Source organism: Prenolepis imparis, unplaced genomic scaffold, assembly GCF_030444845.1.
Source record: "Prenolepis imparis isolate NDT839.2.m4 unplaced genomic scaffold, iyPreImpa1.0 SCAF_4, whole genome shotgun sequence".
NCBI classification, from domain to species: Eukaryota; Metazoa; Arthropoda; class Insecta; order Hymenoptera; family Formicidae; genus Prenolepis; species Prenolepis imparis.
Window position 1 is genome coordinate 9,977,953 of NW_028141162.1, and position 20,233 is coordinate 9,998,185.

At 42.2% G+C, this 20,233-nt stretch overlaps 1 protein-coding gene across 9 annotated transcripts in view; it reads left to right on the forward strand.

Moving 5' to 3' along the window:
• Positions 1-20,233, forward strand: part of Kug (FAT atypical cadherin kugelei) — a 310,268-nt gene that overhangs the window by 108,675 nt on the left and 181,360 nt on the right. For all 9 annotated transcript variants that reach the window (XM_083036464.1, XM_083036465.1, XM_083036470.1 and 6 more), the window contains exons 2-3: positions 866-1,766; positions 2,171-4,884. In XM_083036464.1, coding sequence (XP_082892590.1) covers positions 1,000-1,766; positions 2,171-4,884 — 3,481 coding nt within the window. In that variant the 5' untranslated portion in view covers positions 866-999. The remainder of the gene's footprint in view (positions 1-865; positions 1,767-2,170; positions 4,885-20,233) is intronic.

Sequence of the window (20,233 nt, forward strand, 5' to 3'; positions counted from 1 at the left end):
AATACGTTATATAAAATAATATATATTACAAATAAATTATATAAATATATATATATATATATATATATAAAATTTCTCATTTCTTATTATGAATTCGTAATTTATATTTTTTATATTGCTAGCAGGGAGACTGTAGACACATTTGATAATTATTTGCTAAATCATAATATTTTCTATTTTTATATTACATATCTGAAAGAGTATATCTCTTTGAAAACACATACAGAAGCAAAATATAGCTTATCTTTAAAGAACAATCTTTAACCCGAATTTCTTTTACCTAAATTTCAAAAAGAGAACTCGATCGATCGCGCGCTGTAATGTTAATAGAATTTTAATTCGGATTTTGATATGTGAATATTTTACAGCACTCTTCCATCACAATCGCGTTTCACCGAAGCGACATAACGACACATAATTGCATTTGATTGCCCCTTTTACGTCCAACAAAATTCCGCGAAATGGACAATTGAGTCCATTTGAAGTTAAGTGTCTCATCAATAAATAATTCGAGAGTGTACGGCATTCGTTTCCTGTACATTCTTACAGTCTCACTCCTCCAATGATCTATCTGCCGTCTCGTATGTATACTTATTCATCGATCAATAATGCACAACCGTAAAGGAGAGTTTCGTCCCCCCACGTCGTTCTCTTTCCTCCCTTCGCTCGTTCCAACTAAACTTCCTCCGCTAAACCGTCTAGTCTTCGCGCTCGATCGGGTGGAAGCCGGTGGCTGTCGTCGGAGATAATCTTGGATCTTGCCGTTCGACCGTATATACCCCACGTGCTAAACTACCGCGGGCTTTTCTCCCTCCTTGGCTTAACTTGTCGCTTCGCCTAACTTCGGCGCTGTTTACTGTTTCAGGTGACCGCCACCGATACGCGAAACGGTACCGGAAGCCTCGTGTCTCTCGCAGAACGGGGCGTTCTGCCGGACGGGGGGCAAATCGGGCGGAAGTGTTTGTCGACGAGCACCGACGATGAGCTAGCGACACCGTCATGCGTAAGATGAAGCAGCGCGTGTTGCACGCCTGGCCATGGTTGTGGCTGTGGCTGTTCGCGGCCACGGCCGGCTCTCCGTCTTCCGTGACGACGACTTTTTTGCCGCCGCGCGTCGGGGGCGGCGGAGGAGGCGGAGACGGATCGATCAAGTCGTCGATCGCGACGACCCCGCCGTTTGAGGATGACGCGAGTGCCGCTTCGAATTCAGAATCCGAGTTTCGTTTCACTCAACCCCTGTACAACGTCTCCATTCCCGAGAATTCCATCGGCAAGACGTACGTTCTGCCCAGCGAGAGGATGGGCATAAAGCTCGCGTCCGCCGACAGCGACGTCGATATCAAGTTTCGTATAGTGAGCGGTGATCGCGACAAGTTCTTCAAAACGGAGGAGCGCACGGTCGGCGATTTTTGCTTCCTCCTGATTCGGACTCGAACCAGTAACGATAATGTGCTGAACCGCGAGCGCAAGGACCGATACGTCCTCGAGGTGCGCGCGACTTCGAGCGGACATGACGGAGCGATCGCGGACGCGACGGTGGTGGTGACGATCCTCGACACGAACGATCTCAATCCGCTTTTCTATCCGATCGAGTACGAGACCACCGTGACGGAGGACACGCCTTTGCATCGCAGTATACTCAGGGTAATCGCCGAGGACGCCGATCTCGGCAGAAACGGCGAGATTTATTATAGCTTCGCCGAGGAGACCGATCAGTTTGCCGTTCATCCGGTCAGCGGCGTAATAACGCTCACGAGACCACTCAGGTTAGTATTACGACGTATTTTATTTTCCTTATCTCGGATTTATAGAAAGTCACGCGTATTGAGGATAGATGAGAAAAAAATACATAATCGAACTGTTTAAATAGTTTGAAGCAGGAACTCGAGTTTCAAATTTATATAATTTGGACGAATCAAATTGTGTTTGATCGGCTTGCATTGTGAGATATCTCTCTCAAGGAAAATTTAAATAAAATCAATATATTCGCAAATAATCAACTAACTTTTTTTATTATTTTATTTAAACTTAGGTTCGAATTAAATCATACTGTCATTTCAACAAAGCTTATACTTAGAATTCTGCAATTAAACTCGTGTCTTGCCCTCTATAAATTATCTATAGAATGTGATACGTACAAAACGTGAGCAAATGTCACTTTTTCCATTAGGTACGCGGAACGCGCCATACACGAGCTAGTAGTCGTAGCGAAGGATCGCGGCGCTTTGTTTCGCAGCGTCGGCACCAACCGCGCGAGCACCGCGAGGGTCACGATCAGGGTGCGACAGGTGAATCTGTATGCGCCCGAGATCTACGTTCACCAGCTGCCCGAAATCGTGGAGAACTCGAACGCCGACATTTACGCGATCGTGCGGGTGATCGACCGCGACGAGGGTGTGCACGGGCAAATCGCGAGTCTCGAAATCGTGGGCGGAGACCCGGCCGGTCACTTCAGGGTGCGCCCGGTCGGCGGGCCGCGCTCCGGCGAGTACAATATCGAGGTGCTGCACCTGCTCGATCGCGAGACCGCGCTCCAAGGTTATAATCTCACTCTGCGCGCGATGGACCGCGGGGTCCCGCAGAGATATAGCTACAAATTCGTGCCGGTGCACTTGACCGACGTGAACGATAACGCGCCGGTGTTTAGCCGCGAGATTTACGAGGTCAAGGTCCCGGAAACGGCGCCCGTCAATACGCCGGTGATCAGACTGAAAGTCACAGACGCGGACGAGGGTAGAAACGCGTTGGTCTATCTCGAGATAGTGGGCGGCAACGAGGGTGGTGAGTTTTACGTGAACGCCGAGACCGGTATGTTGTACACTGCCGTCGAGCTGGACGCCGAGAAGAAGGCCTTTTACACGCTCACGGTATCGGCGATCGATCAGGGTAACGCGGGCACCAGAAAGCAATCCTCGGCCAAGGTGAAGATCAATGTGGTCGATACCAACGACAACGATCCGATCTTCGATCAGCCGGAAATTGAGGTGTGGTTGGACGAGAACGAACCTGCCGGCACGTCCGTCGTACGAGTGACAGCGAAAGATCGCGATTCCGGGGAGAACGCCTACATATCTTACAGTATCGACAACCTGAAGAAGGTGCCGTTCGAGATCGATCATTTTTCCGGTATCGTCAAGACGAAACAGGTGCTCGATTACGAGACCATGAAGCGGGAATATCTGCTGCATGTGCGAGCCAGCGATTGGGGTCTGCCATATCGGCGTCAGGCGGAGATGCAACTGCGGGTGAAGCTGCGCGACGTGAACGACAATCGGCCGCAGTTCGAGAGGATCGACTGTATCGGCCACGTACCGCGATACGTGCCAATCGGCTCCGAGATTATCACCGTGTCCGCGATCGACTTCGACGCCGGGAACATCGTCAGTTATCGGATAGTCTCCGGTAATCCGGACGGTTGCTTCGCCCTCGACTCTGCCAGCGGCGTCTTGTCGGTCGCCTGCGATCTATCGGACATCAAGGCCGCCGAGAGGATCATCAACGTTACCGCCACCGACGGCACGCACTTCGCCGACGTCAATCCCGTGCACATGCATCTCGTGAACGCCAAACGTAATCTGGGCTCGCAAGCGAGAATTCTCACGGACGAGACCGGTGCTTTCGAGTGCCACGACACCGGCGTGGCTCGTAGACTGACGGACGCGATCGCTTCCGCGGAGAAGAACAACATGCCGTCGCGGAACGACGAGTACACCCTGATACCGAGTCGTTACGGCGAGAACGTGCACGCGCCCGAGTTCATCGATTTCCCGAGCGAGATACGGGTCAACGAGTCGCTCAAGCTCGGCACGACTCTCGTGCGAATACGCGCCCGCGATCGCGACCTTGATTACAACGGCAAACTCGTCTTCGTCATCTCCAGCGGCGACCGCGATTCCGTCTTCGGCATTGATCCGGACACCGGTGACCTGAACACGATCGGTTATCTGGATCGCGAACGGGAGAGCGAGTATTATCTGAATATAAGCGTGTTCGATCTCGGCAAGCCGCAAAAGTCAGCCTCGAAGATGCTGCCGGTAATCGTCCTGGATGTCAACGACAACGCGCCCAAGTTCGAGAAGTCCCTGGCGAGCTTCAGGATCTCCGAGACCGCGCTAAATGGCACGAACGTGTGGCGCGCCAACGCCACCGATGCCGATCTCGGCGATAACGCGCGTGTCACCTATTCCCTCGTGACGGAGACCAATGACTTTCGTGTGGATCCCGTGACGGGTATACTGAGCGTCTTCGGGAAGCTCGACAGGGAACGGCAAGAGATATACGAGCTGAGGATTCGCGCGCGCGATAACGCCGGCAAGGATACCGACACCCCGTCCTTATACTCGGACGCGCTCGTCAGGGTGACGGTCGACGATGTCAATGATAACGCGCCCACCTTCGCTCTGTCCACTTACAACGTCAAGATCCGCGAGGACGTGCCGGTGTGGACCGTCGTAGCCGTCGTGGACGCCACGGATCCCGACGAGGGCGCGGGCGGCAACGTGGAGTACTTCCTATCGGACGCTATGGAGAGCGAGGGCTTCTTCAAGGTCGACAAGGTTTCCGGTACAGTGAGAACAACTCAGAGCTTGGACTTTGAGGAGCGTCAGGCTCACACGCTGACGATAGTCGCGCGCGATCGCGGTGAACCGTCCCTGACCTCCGAGACGTTGCTCGTGATCGAAGTGATCGACGTGAACGAGAACCTTTATCCGCCGATCTTCGATGATTTTGTTGTGTCCGCGAGTGTATTCGAGAACCAACCGGTCGGCACCCTCGTCACCACAGTTCGGGCGAAGGACGCGGATCCACCCGGCGGAGATTCCAAGATTGGCTACAGCATCCGAGGAGGCGACGGCGTCGGCATCTTCTCCATCGACGAAGAAGGTAAGTGATTATGGTCTTATTTAAGAGATCAATCGAATATTCAAATACGTTACAAGCTAACGCGATTTGATAAAAATTTATTCTGTTAACTGTCGAGCTACGATTAACAAAATTTTTCCTGTTAAAAAAAAAAGAGAAATCTGGAAACATTCGGAGAACTAAATTGCCAGAATTAAAATAAAAATTGAAAAATCGAACAGTTTGCGATTTTCCGAAACACCCCCTATTGAATTTTAATCGATATTGGCTGCGCGAATTTTTTGGCAATAACTTTTACGTTTGACGTAAATCGTTGCGCTCATATTGAATTCAAGAATTTCCAATCAAATATCGCAAGATGCGCGCTTCCTTTGAGGATGGGAACGAAAAGAGTATCAGAGTCTCACCGAGATTTCTCAATATTCAATAACCATTCAATAACCAGCGAATGCAATTTTGAATGATGAGTTAAACATATTCGGCTTTACATTATTAATTTCGATTTATTCGTTACAATGACTGCACGTATTCTAAAGTTTATAAATATTGTCGCGTTTTAAATGGATGTATTCTTTGACAGAAATACGCGCTCATATTCATAAATTACAATGTTTCTAGTAGATAAATAGGAAACGCTATGTATATAGTAACATTTGATACATGTCACGTAACTCAAATATGAGATAAAAGTGGATGTATATAGGGATTATTTTACAGGAAATAATATAAAGTATAATTTTAATCTCTCTCGTTTCACGGATTTTTGTATTTAAACTTTTAAATAATTTTTAAATTGACATTTTCATCGATATATATATATATATATATATATATATATATATAAATATACATTGAAACAACTTTGTTAAATAAATGCACCACGTTCGTTCTCCCGCGAAAAGAAAACTCACACATTTACTCATGCGGAAACACTCGCTTAGTGTACGTGCACACGTAAAGTGCGCCCGGTTTTTTTTGTTCTTGTTTCCTTTCCAAGTACTTTTGCCGGGTCCTTCGGGCACACAAAAGGGCGTGCAACGTGCGCCGCGCTGTGCCCTTTCTGCATCGGACATGGCCCGCGTTTGGATGCGCCGTGGCACCGATCCAAAGCGAAGCTGCAGCGTCGCGGCCCATTAAATTTCGATGCAGCGAGTCTAATTGAATTACGGTGCCGCAGGACCACCACCCTTTCTCCCTCCTCCCTCGGCCCTTCTTTTTTCGAGTGCGCGAGGCGCATTAAATTTCTCCAGCAGTCTCCTTTCACCGCGGAAATCGTCTCTCGAGAAATCGCACGTCATTCCGCTTAATGGCTAATTCCTGTGTACCGGTGCCACATCGGTCACGGCGAGCGGTCATAATGCACCGATGATCGTTTCTTGATGAATGCAACGGATGAGAACGAAGGTTCTCGCGGACGAAATAGGTTTCCAGCTAATTTTCACCATACTCGCGAGACTGTTATCGCGTGACATTTTGACACTCGCGTTATAAACAGCATCTATATATATTCGCTATTGATATAACTTAGAATTGTTTAACACTACATGCGTGAAATTTATTCATTGATTGGTAAGAATTATTTTTTTTACAATATTTTTCTCTCTCTTCATCAATATTTTTCTCTCTCTTCATCATCTGTGATCAGTATTCGTAGCATGATGCAATTACTCTCACAGTATCGATTGTGATGGTCATCGGCTCGGTTTTTACAGCCGCGAATTTCGCACGATAGAACGTACCGGTACACGTTAAAAAATATATGTTTTACATAGCGCTCATCGGCGTTGCTTCAGTCACGTTTGACGAATTTTCAACGTTCGGCGAAACGTCGAATACGGGTCATATGTGCTGCACGTGGTTGTAAATAGTTTTGTATGCATACTATATATGCGTATCCGTATATGCGTTCATAAATTTGATAAATATATAGATATCTAAGTTATTCTAGCTTTTACCTTTAGTCAATCGTCAATAATCAATTTTTTAATGTAATTTCGAGTTTGTCTTGACGAAAATTTTATAAAAAGTCGCAATTTGTTGCATCTTTTCTTTGAAATTTTCTTACAACGAGATAAAGTCAACTAATTATCTCTTTAAAAAGACCTAGATATTTCACTTTGTACACATTTATTCTTCTCGGAGTTAAAAATAGTATCTTTTACCTCTAATTAAGAGATATTTCACTTTGTACACATTTCTATTGCTTTTTGTCAATGAATCCTTTATCATTAGCGGTTGGGGTGGAACTCGAACACCCCGTGTACTCACGCGCTCCCGTTGTACACTTTTGCCTCCACCGTATATGTGTGTCGTGCGGTACTATATTGATCTCCCGTGGAGCAAAAATAATACATTGTCAGTGGTATGCATATTCAACTGGCGTAAATATTCATAAGTCGCCGGTGTATTGCCTCGGTGTCAGAAGCACGAAACGGTAACGTCGCCGGTGCCGATGGGAGTTGTGGTGCGATGATAATGGCAGCGACGGTGGCGGGGTGATGGTGGTGCCAGTAATGGTGGCGATAGCTGTGACGGCGCCCGTTTAAAGTCGCGAATAATTTCCCGACGGATACTTAGGATCTATGGCGGGCACGTGAGATCGTTTACGCGTTTAAGTCAATCTTGCTCCCGCCAAGAAGCCATCATTGTTGCGATCGAATCTTCGCTCTCATCATTGTCGCAGATTTCGGTTTCTCTTCTCTATATCTATCGCATTTCGAAAGAAATCTCGATTCTTGCGGAAAGATTGCGCCGTTATACAGTTAGTCTTATTCTCTCCACGACGACGGGATATTTTACGGGAAAATTTATCTGGTCCTCGCATTCTCCGACGAGACAATATATTCCCATCGACGCAATTTCCGGTAAAACGACGCGCAGCTTGACGCGCTCCGACTAAACGCGATTAAGCTCCGATCGTTGTAGAAAAGTGCCATACCTAGTTTGCGGAACACCCGATGAACGAGCCGGGGCGACGCGTTTTCCGGTAAGCGAGCTAACGCGTTATTCCGGCCGACTCTGTCCACTTTGCTAGCCTGCGGCGGCGGACGTTAGTCCATTAATAAAGCTTTATACATCAACGAGCGTTCCGAAAGCTCCCTTGATCGTGCACGAAACGAAGGAAAGCTCGCGATGACTCGCGTAGTTTAAAGCGGATGGCTCGGTATCCGAATATCTGGAAGCGGCTGATTTTTCTTACTCTCTTTTCCTCACTCTTTTCTCTCTCCATCTTTCTCTCTCTTTATCTTGAGTAGAACCAGTTTCATTCGACATTTCATTTCCCTTTACGCTAGCAAGTGAATAAGCACTGGAATGTGCTTAATTGCAAGAATTCAGAGAATTTGCGCGATAACGAATAGAATCGTATGTGCTACGCATCTCACGTGATACGAGTGTCGCTTGTGAAACTCTGTTACACCGTAAAATAATCTCGTATTAACATTCTCTTTGGTATTTTGCGCTAACTTGGCTTTCGATTGGAAAAATTAAATGTTAATTCGTTCATTGTTATATTTTTTTTTTTTACAAAAACGAGAAAATTCTGCTTGCAAAGTATGTACATACATTGGATCAATCAATTGTTTGACGATCGAATGTCATTATTTATTACGCCATCAGAATCGAGATGTAATTGTTTTACCGGAAATCAAATTATTGCGATAGTTGGATAGTTTTCGCTCGAGTATTTGACAACATCCGCGATTGCGGTCGGCAATTTTCTACAAATATTTAACATTTATTTCTCTCGAACCGTCATATTAGCAAATAATGTCGCCTAAATTATACGTGCCGAGCACTATAAAGCCCATCCCCTTCAATTGGTTTCGTCGACAAACCATTGTGCTTGTATTCATTCCATAAACCGTTCTGCGATATTCATTCATCCGGAGTGCCTTCTATATTATCAAGCAGCTCTAGCCGAGTCTCTAGCCGAGTACAGAGGAGTAGCTTCGCGCTGTTATTCCGTATTTTCCGTAGTTTCTCTTCTTTAATGCAAAACGGCGCGACTAAATAATCACGTCGCAGCGGCGGTGCTAAAGTCAACTTCGCCGACCGTACTTCGCTTTTCACGTACTTCTGATGAAAAACAGTCGCCATCATCGGCCGCGCAGCCATTAGGCGATCGAAACACCCGGTATTGTTAAAACGCACTCTTCAGAGTTATTCTTTTCGTGAAAGATTTTTATATACGCGTTAACAAAAAAAAAAAAAAAAGATTTCGTCCAGCCATATGACGCGCGTTTGCCGAGCGTGGTTGGTGTTGCGGATATTGGCCGATGTAAGCTGATTGAAAAATTGTTGACGTAAAATTACAATTCCGTTATAACTCGCACCTGTTTGTTGGGCTTACGCGATTTACCGCAGCTACCGTGAACGGATAATGGTTATGAACCTCTGCTTAAATATTGTGCCAGAATTAACAAGGGTGTGTCATGCTCTAACGAACCGGCGAAAAGCAAGCGAGCGCAACCAGGACGCGCAAACGGTTACTCTATATATCTAATAATATGTACGCCCACAGCAATAAACCGTTTGCACCGTCCACAGCAATTACGCGGCTGTTTACACAGAAATACTCTTACTGGTTAACAAACCGTGGTGCAGTGATATTTTCCTAAATGTACGAGGACTGGTATTTTTGCGGCGACATTGCATTTAAAATAACGGCGTACAAGAAAATATTGCGGCAGAGAACGCGCGTACCCTACATCCGTATATACTCTACATGTTGTTTGTCCTACATTTTGTTTTTTATAATAAAAAAAATGGTCCTTTTATTACGTACACAAAATTACATTCATTTTGTTCATTACATTCTTACAATGGTCGTCCATGTTGCTTAAATTTTTAATATTTATAAGTCTGAATGAATACAAGGGAGAGCTGAGGGGAGGAAATATAGGGGAATGTACACAATTTTAGATTTGTACATATATAAATATGCGAGGTAAACTGTGAGAATAGGGTCAATAGTTTCAACGATCGGGAGTACCGTGTCGTGAACTAAACGCGAACATTATCGTCGAGGAAGTCAAGAGGCGAGAGGCAACGTGTTCGAAACTTAAAAGTGTGCTTTTATCCGAGTCCATAAACTCAATTATTTATAGAGAACGAAGGAACATCTTGCTCTGCTATATGGCCGAGAGAAATCGAGAGGAAAATACTTCGACCACATCGACGCTCAATTCTACTCCATGGAATACGTGTTTGGTGAACAGACCGCTTGCGATAATGTCTCGTAATGATACGTGAAATTTATTATTTATCGGCTGTTTCCATTCCAGTTTACACATCGTACTTATATGCGGTTTAAAAAAAGTAACTTGTAGATATCTTAAAGTCACGGAAAGTTCTTTTCTTAATTTATATTCAACTGCGGCGTATATAATTTATCTGTGAAAAGGTATAACTCACCATCGTTTTGAACATGATTTGAATGAAATGTTTTTTTTATCTCTTCTTCCAATGTGGGAATCATTGAATCCACATTCAGAGTTGGCAGAGTTCTCTAATTAAAGATGTTACATTTGCTACTTTTGAAAATCGATAAAACCATCTCACAGGTGGCTTGCTTTCCCGGCTGCGAATGACAATCGCGTCGTCAAAATTACAGATCGACATCGAGAAATTCATTTACGGAGCGGTAAATGACGTTTGAATAATGAGACGCGTCCGATTATAAATCACGTAATGCAGCCAACAAGATTCCAACGTGGCATTGTAATGTAATGTCGTAAAACACGTTTTCGACGGATCGTGGCGTCACGCCCGTAACGCTCTATTCACGCGTGTTGTGCGTACAAACTCGCGCCGTGAATGTCTAATGTCCTGCCATGTCGAACGGTTACGCATTGTGCGTGCGGCTATTATTTTCCCCGCGTCTTCGCAGGATACGAGGTAAGGATACTTCCTAAGTATTGCGCTCGTTGAAAATCGGCCGTCGTACTCTCTCTCTATCGTATTTTGAAATATTCTTTTATTGCAACATCATGCAACAAAATTCCAATTTAAACAAAAAAGGAGGAAACATTGTTTTTATTAGATCTTTATTACTTTATTACGAAGTTTCCCAAATTGATTAATATTTTCCGCATTTAATTAAGATGGAAAATCTTTGGAATTAATTTTCCTATTATGTGCATATTGGTTTTATTTACAAAGCAATTTATTACATTACTATTTTTTTCAACAATTAAAATTTGATAGAAAATTCAATTTTCTTGTTATTAACAACGTGCTCAACTTACAGAAAGTTAATTACTTACTTAGAAAGTTAATTAATTCGTAAATATATTTGGTAAAGGTAAAGGTTTTTTCTGAAATGATATTTTTTAACGTATACATATATATATAGCGAAAAAGAGCACGAAATAGATGCAAATTTGATCAGAATAATTCGTGCAAGATCAATATTTTTGCACCCAATATATATATATATATATATGTATATATACACACAATCATCTCTTTTTATACCAAAGTCTTATATACAAGCGAAAATATTGATCATGCGAGAATTGTTCTGATCAAGTTTGCATCTGCTTCTTTTCGCTCTCTCGAAAGTAACTTCAAAGATCTTCGCGATAGCGAGATACGTAACTGGAATCGACTCGCTTCTTGAATTCATTTTTATCTAGCTATAAGGCGTAATGGTAGCAGTCGAGTGCGTTCTGTTGCAGACGTCACTAACGATCTCGTTGAAAGCACGTAAAGGCAGCATTAAAAAAAAGAGAGAAAAACAAAGAGCACAAGAGCGTTTCGGGAAATAAAAGCTACGGGAATGGGAGAATGCGGCGGTAATTATGCGCTCGTCGTGCACGTAGCGTAAAGTTCGAGACAGTCGTTCTGTGGGAGCACGTAAGTGGAAAAAGATGGCAATCGCAGTCATGGATATATGTAGCTTATTACGATACATATTCATTGTGATCTCTATCCTGTCGCTGCCAGATAAGTCACGGGGATTTGCACAATCAAATGAGTATGAAACGTTGCGTTGAATAATAAAAGTAGTTACTAAACCCGACGCAAGGATATTGCAGCGTTTTATATATAATTAACATGACGTTAGATATTCTTTCAGAGTTTACTTTACAATCGTCACGTTAAAAATTATCCTCGGGCATATTTATTATTTATGTCTTACTGTGCGTGTTTTTCTATTTATTTTACATGGCAAAATCTTGTGCGCGGAATTTTACAAATTTTTTATGAAAATTTCTCAATAAGTTTCGGAAAGAATAATGCTCCCTATCTATCTTGATAGGTGCGGATTTTATGATCGATTAAATACTGCATCGAAGACAAATCGTTGGTAAACAGGAAGCGAAACGAAATGTTTAAGTCGAGGGAAAAAGGGATATCGAGTGAAGGCTGGAATAGATGGATAGAGAATAGGGAAAAGGTAGAAAGTTCAGAATGGATCGCGTCGTCTCTAGAGATTGCAATACATATATGTCGTCTTTCATGTGACATCACTTCCGACGCCTACAGGCCTCTTTTAAAACCGATGAGTTGTTCTCCGCGTATCGTTTCTTCTAGAAAAAAAAAATGCGTATTATACTTTGTGCGGAAACCCGCATAATCTTGCTTCGTATACGCGATGTATGTATATATATATAAATGACGATACACGCTTTGAGAATTAGATCCGTCTGAAAGCACAAAGTGCTATCGATAAAATAAAAAGAGTACTGATTGTCGATATACACAAATTTGTAACTGCTCATTCCATTTTACCGAGAAAAATCTTATTTCGTCGAGAAAGCTTTTACGCTTAAATAATCGTATCAGTTTTGTCACTCCAAACTACAAATAAATTAATATAAATAGGAAAGGAGAAACTTTAGATACATCAGTAGGTATGAAGAAGCTAGAAATTTCTCCGGGTAACTGCGGTAACCGTGATTCGCTGAAAATCGCATTGAGCCAGTGCACGACTGTCGCGGAAATGTTTCAACGAGTTTCTCTCTTGGCGGACTCGAAAAGTCGCCCATTCCCTCGTATTGCAATTTCTTTTTTGTCCTTTACTTTTCTCTGCTCGTCTTCTCTCGGCCCACTTTTCTCTCTCTCTCTCTTTCTCTCTCTCATTTTCTTTCTCGGTGGCTATCATTTTTTTCGCCGGATACTACTACGGCCAACTTTTTCAGAGATCTGTACGGAAACTCCTTCCGGCGAACCGAGACTCCGAAGAAATTCCCTCCGCTTCCGCGAGACGTTTCTAATGTTCTTGAGTCTGTCAAGCGTGAATTAAATATGGGAATATCGAACGCCGGTAGGCGAGCACGCCGTTCAGATTTCGTGGTAGGTACATATGGATTTCCCGCAAGAGAATCGCCGTGCTTGTATTACGTATCACGCGATCCTAGGAAAGGGACGCACGAGAAGGAGAGCGCTGCACCGGATGTCGGTCCGTTCTCTGGCTCTATCCCTTGTGCTTCCCCCTTCGTTGCTTATCACCTCGGCTCGATATCCGCCGAACCGTAAAAAAATCTTCCTGTCCGAATCGGAGCCATCAATTTTCACTTCGCGTAACCATACGTTCTGATACTGACAGCTCGAATGGATTTATATGAAACAAAGTTTCGCAATTTTTATATCCGATGCGTTCGCGTGGTATAGAGAGCTTTCCCTCAGCGTTATACCCTCTTTCGAGCCTCGTCTGAATATTGTAATCCGCAATTTATCTGTCGTGAAAGGTCGACAAAACGATTTCTTAATTTAACATGAGTCAATTATGTCTAACAATCTCGCATTAATAATTTATGACAGAATTCAAGACAGAATGTTCTATTTATAATTTGATACGCGCTGCATATTTTAATATACATGTATATATATTCTAATATGTATTTTGTACATGTATTTTACTTTTTAGATGTGTTTCACATGTTATATTATAAATAGAAATCTGTCTCCAATTTGATCGCGAATTATAGATCGTCTAAAACGATATTTTATATGACGATATCATTATAGGATATATATGCTATAAAGTTTGCTGCTCACTTTTGTTGTTTATACACGGTCTGTTTATATTCTTGCCTAGTCTTGCAGCTGTACTCAAAGAGGCAGGCAATAAATTTTTATAATTGATTAAATTTATTGTTCATTAATTCATTATCAATTGTGTTAATTTGCAATTAATTTTTTTTTAAAGAGATCCGCGGTGTTTGATCTATTTTATTGAACATTATTGTACAGTATAATGTATGGACAAATTTTTTTGGAGATTATTTTAAATATAATATACAGGCTTTTTTGTGACTCCGATAAAAGATTTATTTTTTAATATCGTATTCCGTGTACATTGGCGATATTTTCTGTTCTATTTTTAGATCTTAGCAAATATTGTAATAAATATAAACGTTGCGGCTTCGACCTCGGTTGGGACGAAGCCGCAAATTCATTGTGACGGATAGAAGACGTCGTCTTTTATTAAAGCCAGCAAGTACCCGGACAGCTGTGCTATTTTAGAGATACGTTGTATCGAATTTTCCGTCGCGAAGCCAATTACCTTTAAGACAATTCGCATTGCCAGTATCTATCCAAGGAATTCTATTGTCGATGCCGGAGGTTCTTTTGCGCGCTAGTTTACGATGGAGTCAATTTATCGATGGTTTTACCGCAGTTCTTCTTCGATATCGGACAAGCCGGGGCTTTTCAGTTTAGCCACTCCCCGATAGCTAAAAAGCGACATCCCTTAAAGTTGTTCTCGCCAAAGACTCGGCTTTTCCGAAATGACAGTTTTAAGTCTCGGTCGAGGAAATAAGCGAGGAGCTAGAAATTTCGATGTTTCGGAAGGAAGCGTCCCGTGGCATTTCAAAACCAAAAAGTATCTTGACTTGTATATGTGTTGTTTATGTGTGTATCCGGTGTTGAACGGCGCGATGCTTCACCTCTCGGATACATTGCGGATCGCAAAGCGCGCGCCGTGTGTAAGCTTTACGAGGACTCTCCTCCGCTACTTGCTTGCTCGACGGATATACTTGCGGCGATTAGCGCGAACGATTAACCTAAATTCACCGTAGGCACACCTGCACGCGACGCCACGTGGTTAAGCCAGTTTCCTACGTGGTTAATGATGTACCAGATCGTATACATGGCGCTTCTCTTAAATTTCGTTGCCAGTTGGGAATGATGATGAATAGTTCGCGGGATTTAGAGCCCGCTTTCTTCTACACGTGAAAGCGCGGTGCACGGGCGATTTAATTGGTCGACGGCAATCTTTCTTAATCGTTGTCTCAACTTTCAAATTTATATTACCTAATATCACATTTGTACACTTTTTTGTACACTGGAATTTATTATTATTGTTATTATCATTATCATTTAATTTAGTCTGTAAACTCGAATAAGCACACGAGTGGTATCGTGAATTGTGAAAATAATTTTTAAGGATAACAATATTCTGTTAATGTATCTTCTATTTCGCTTTCTATGCCTTTTCTGGAAGCTTTAGAACAAATGTCGTAGCACTTAGCTCGGATGATGGTTACACTAAAACTCCCTTGGCTGATATCTGCACTAACTTTACCGTATATTCCTCGCTATCTCTCTATATCTTATCTGCCTGCGTGTATTAACTTAATAAGGTATTAGAGGAAGAGCGCATATGTTTCGTATAACGTATATCTTTTGAAGGAGAATATTCATACTTTCAGATTTTGGCTAATATTGCATTTTCGTGTTTCATAAATTGCTAATTAAAAGAAATAACGTACAATTGAATTATTTATTATTATTATTCTTATATCTTATATAAGATTATTATAGATATATTTAAAAGATCTTTATTAAATAATATATAATTTTTATATATTGTGTAATCGTTTAAACGAATATGAGATTAGTACAAGTGTCAGCTTTGCAAAATTAATTTTTTATTCTTATTTGATATACATATTCGAATACATATCGAACAGACAAAGCTGATTTAAAATATGCGTCATTCTTTTAAAAATCAAGTGTAAGAATTTCACATTTTCAAGAATGTGTGTTTTGTAAGAAATTCTTTTCATGTTTACTCTCTTGGAGAGTGTATCTAAAAATGTGCTTGGGTCACCCAAGATTTTAAGCGCAAATATCTAGACGACATTCATGATAAAATCACGTAACGAATGGAGGCGTGCTAGCTTACAATGGATGGAAAAATGTATGATGTATGCCGGCGATCAGCATGGTGATGGATGGCGGTTTGCGACAAGACCTTGCGCAAGAAGCCTTCTTTGACGGAACTTCCGTTTTACCAAGCCACGTCGGCGACATCCTCCTGGTATTACTTATCGCGAACAAGGTCGTTAAGAATTCTATTTTTGCTTTTCACTCTCGTCGCATATTGAATAAATAAAAGTTTAAAATTCATTATTGATAATAAAAATATGGATTAGATAGAAAATCGATGATACAATTTGATCAGTGAGGAATGGACTATATAACTGTAATTTTCCAGAATTATTACATATCATTTTTATATTCATGGATAAATATAAAAAGCTTTCGCGCGCGGATAAAATCATAATAATTCTTTTATCGAAGATCTAATTCATATTTTTATTATCAACAATGAATTTTAAACTTTTATTTATTTTATATATACATATAAAATAAATACGAAACTGTATTGATTAGAATTACAATACTTTTTTGATGTGTACAAGCAGTGAAATATCGGAATATATCGGAAAATGGATTGCGATTAAAAATGCGCAAAAATTTAATTTTGGTACACTCAAGTCGAATTAATGCAAAACACAAACGTTGCTATTTCAAAGTGGCGTTAAACGATTTTAACGATGCTAATTTGTTTACCGGGGAGTTAACCAGAATTATTAGCACGGATATTGATCGAAAGGCTTGACCATAGGCGTTTCCGTGGCGCCGAACGAGGTCGTAGATCGAGGTTCGTGTGGTAAACGGTGACTTTGGCGGAGGCGATAATGCGATGATGCATGCGTGCCGGGCCCGTTGCCCTACCTACCTACGTGGTGACGTGCCTAACGCCTAAAATATGGCGTAGGTAAACGCGAATCCGGTCCGGCCCACATCCGCGCCTTGCGGAAGTCGCTGCTTCCAGCCGCAAACGGCGGCGTGAAAGAGCCTAGACGTGAAAGTGGCGTGAGGAAGAAGAAGAAGAGGAGTAGGATGGAGACGAGAGAGGGATGGAGACTCTGTCGTGTGGGTACCCGGATCCGATCCGGGTGCATGCGGTTCTTGGAACTGATCGGGGGAAACCGGTTTTAGGACGCGTTTCTCGCGCCGCACATGTGCGAACCTCGGGATCGTCGATAATGGACGGAAGAACTGTCCGCCGACGGTGCTTCTCTTCCTTCTCTCGCTCTCTTTCTCCTTTTGTCTTTCTTCTCTCTCTCTTTCCTCTTGCATTGGTATTTTGGCGAAGGGACTCGTAATAATCCCTGCAGACGCAGGGAGAATTCGATCCCTCGTCTCGATGACTCACGCATCGTCTTCCGTAACTGAGCGCGTAACACAGATTACAGATACGCGAAAGTTTTACAGGTGTTGCATTATACCTGTGCCAAGACTATGTAAACAAGATATATTGCAAATCTCTTCTACGGCATTGATTAAAAAATATGTTACAATGGTATCGATTGCTAAGGGAATGGTTGCGTTACTCTTCAGTATTGGCGCAAAATGTTTATAATTGTTTGGACTAAATAATTTAAATAATTGAATTGTACACGTGTATGCTCGGATATACATGCGTTTATTGCTTTTTTTTTTACTCATTTTGGCGGAACGTTGCGTTACGTCGGATTGCAGGACAAGCGGCGGAAACACGCGTGTTCAATAAACGTGCGTCTGGTGCTCATTCGCGCGGAATATCCGACGTGTAATTTACCACTAGTTCAAGGTAGTTAACTTCTACTTTGAAGAATGGCGGGCCGCGAAATTAGCCGTAAAGCCGGGTTTATCTGCAAACTTCTCCGCCGGTGGTGGAAACCGGCTTTGAGCCGTTGCATTACAAATATCTCCTCTTGGTAATTATTATTTTTAATTAACTATCGTGCATCCCTCGAATGGGATATCGCTGTACGCGTTTCTGATTGCGGGAATATAATTAAACGCGGAATTAAATCGGTGCTTTACGCGACACGCGCATATTAGATACGCGGCCCGATCGTAAAGGCGAAACGATATCGCAATTTTTGTATTAAGTTTCCGTAGGTACGAATTTAATGCGAGGCGTCATGCGCGTCGTAAATACATTCGTGCACGTCCCAATGGTACGTTCATTTTTCTGACAAAAAAAAGAGGAAGTTATCTCACATACACATATACACAGAGGTCGACGCATCGAAACGCAACGGCAAAGTCAGCCTTGCATTTGAAATTATATGACGCGCGTAAGCCGCAATGCGGTTACACGTGACAAATCTAGCGTCACGACGATACGTGCGAGAGTTTCTTCTACAGCTGTTGCATCTAAACTAGTTTTATGCTGCGAAATAAATTTAGGTCGCGCCACGGCTCCCGTGATTCGCGCTTTTCTCTCTTTGCCGCAATTACCGCTTCGCGTATCAAAATTCCTCCGAAATTTTACGACCTTTCCACGACTTGTCACTCTTCAACATCTTGATCTCTGTACAATCAAGGCACGCATTCCCATACAATTATATATTGTGTACATTAGTCCAAATTAACGAGTTTCAACGTGTATTAACGAGTGCATGATGATGATGAAATTAATATGAAATAAATTAATTATCGTTATTGAAAATAAAAATATTAATATTAAATAATTGTTGGAATAAGCGAACGGCGACTTTTTCTCTCTCTTTGTCCCTTCTCTCCCTCTTCGGCGCATTGGCGCATGAACGCGTGAGAAAAGTCCGCAGTGTTCAAAAGTCCTGGGGGGTTATATATCATCTGCAGATGATAGCGTCGCGCGCCGTGAAAGCCATTCGTTTCAATGCATGCATTCATGCCGCGGCTAAAAGCCTCTCGCGTATTTCGTTGGCGTATTCTTTTTCTCTCCTTTTTTTTCTAGCGTACGCACATCCTACGCAACGTGTACCTGTTCCGATCATCAATGTCCCGATGAATGAATTGGCTCGGAAGTCCGTTTTAGTTTCGTATCTTGGGTAGCGATATCAAGGCCACGGAATTTACGGGCTTTTGCGACGCGATTCGATCGCGCGTTGTATCGCGATGCTAGGTGATCGCGAGCAATCGAATTTTCTCGCCCCACGTTTTTCACGTAAATTGAAAAATTCCGTCGTGATTTAAACCGCATTCGAGCCTATTCGGTCGGTTACATGGATAAAACCGGCGCGACTTCGTCGAATTGATAAAATCGAATTTCGCGAGAAAAAGAAAGAAATGTAGCATACGCGATAATAAGTTACATATAAATGAAGACGAATGTGTGTGTGTGTATAACCGTTTTATTACAGCAGTGCTGTTAATCGGAAATCAAATGCCGCGAAGATATAAACCATCGAATTTGCACCATGAAGTGATGATAGATGCTCGCCGATGATATAAACGAGTTAATCTTGATCATGCCCGTTTTTCAATTTGCAAAATCAATTGAGAATCGAAATATCACCGTGCAATCCAAATTAGAGGATATGCGAAAGCCAGAATATAAAAGAAAGCGTGGTGAAACGCGATAAAATGCAACACATATGAGATTTTGAGTGATCAATCTTAATATGTGCTGGCTGCTAATAAAATAAAATGAAAATATTATATTGAGAGAAACAGAGAGAGAGAAAGAGAGAATTTTGAAGATTTTTTTATTAAAAAATATATATCTATGTGTGTATATAATCCTTTTTAAAATTTTTTTTTAAATTAGAAAATTGTAATCACACCGAATTAAAAGATTACTTTTACGTATAGCAATCTCTAAATTCGATACATTTTTACGCGGATTTAATTGTATGTACTAATACAATAAACTGTATATTGATAGAAACACAATCACAAATATTTTTAATCCTACAGTGAAACAACCTTGTTTAGATATCTGAAAAAATATGCCATATATGTGTTTGATACTAATCTTCTCTTCTTCGTTGAGCGATCGATATTCTCGGTCCGATGTGCGAACGCGATTGCATTTAATTTGTACCCTTGCGCTCGTTTGCGCTGAGGCGTTAGATGAGATCGTTGGATTTGCCGTTCGGCAAATTGTGAGTCTATCGTCGAAATCATCTTGTGCGCTCTCGTGATCGGTGATGACTATATATAATAAAGCCTACACTTGGCGGTAATGGCTCAACATTGCTTGAACACTCGCCGGAACGCAAACTATCTCCCGGCAAATCGGTTCTTAGTGTGAGTTCTCAGTAATCAATGCGATCTTTTAAAAAATAAATTATATTTCCGTATGAGAATTATT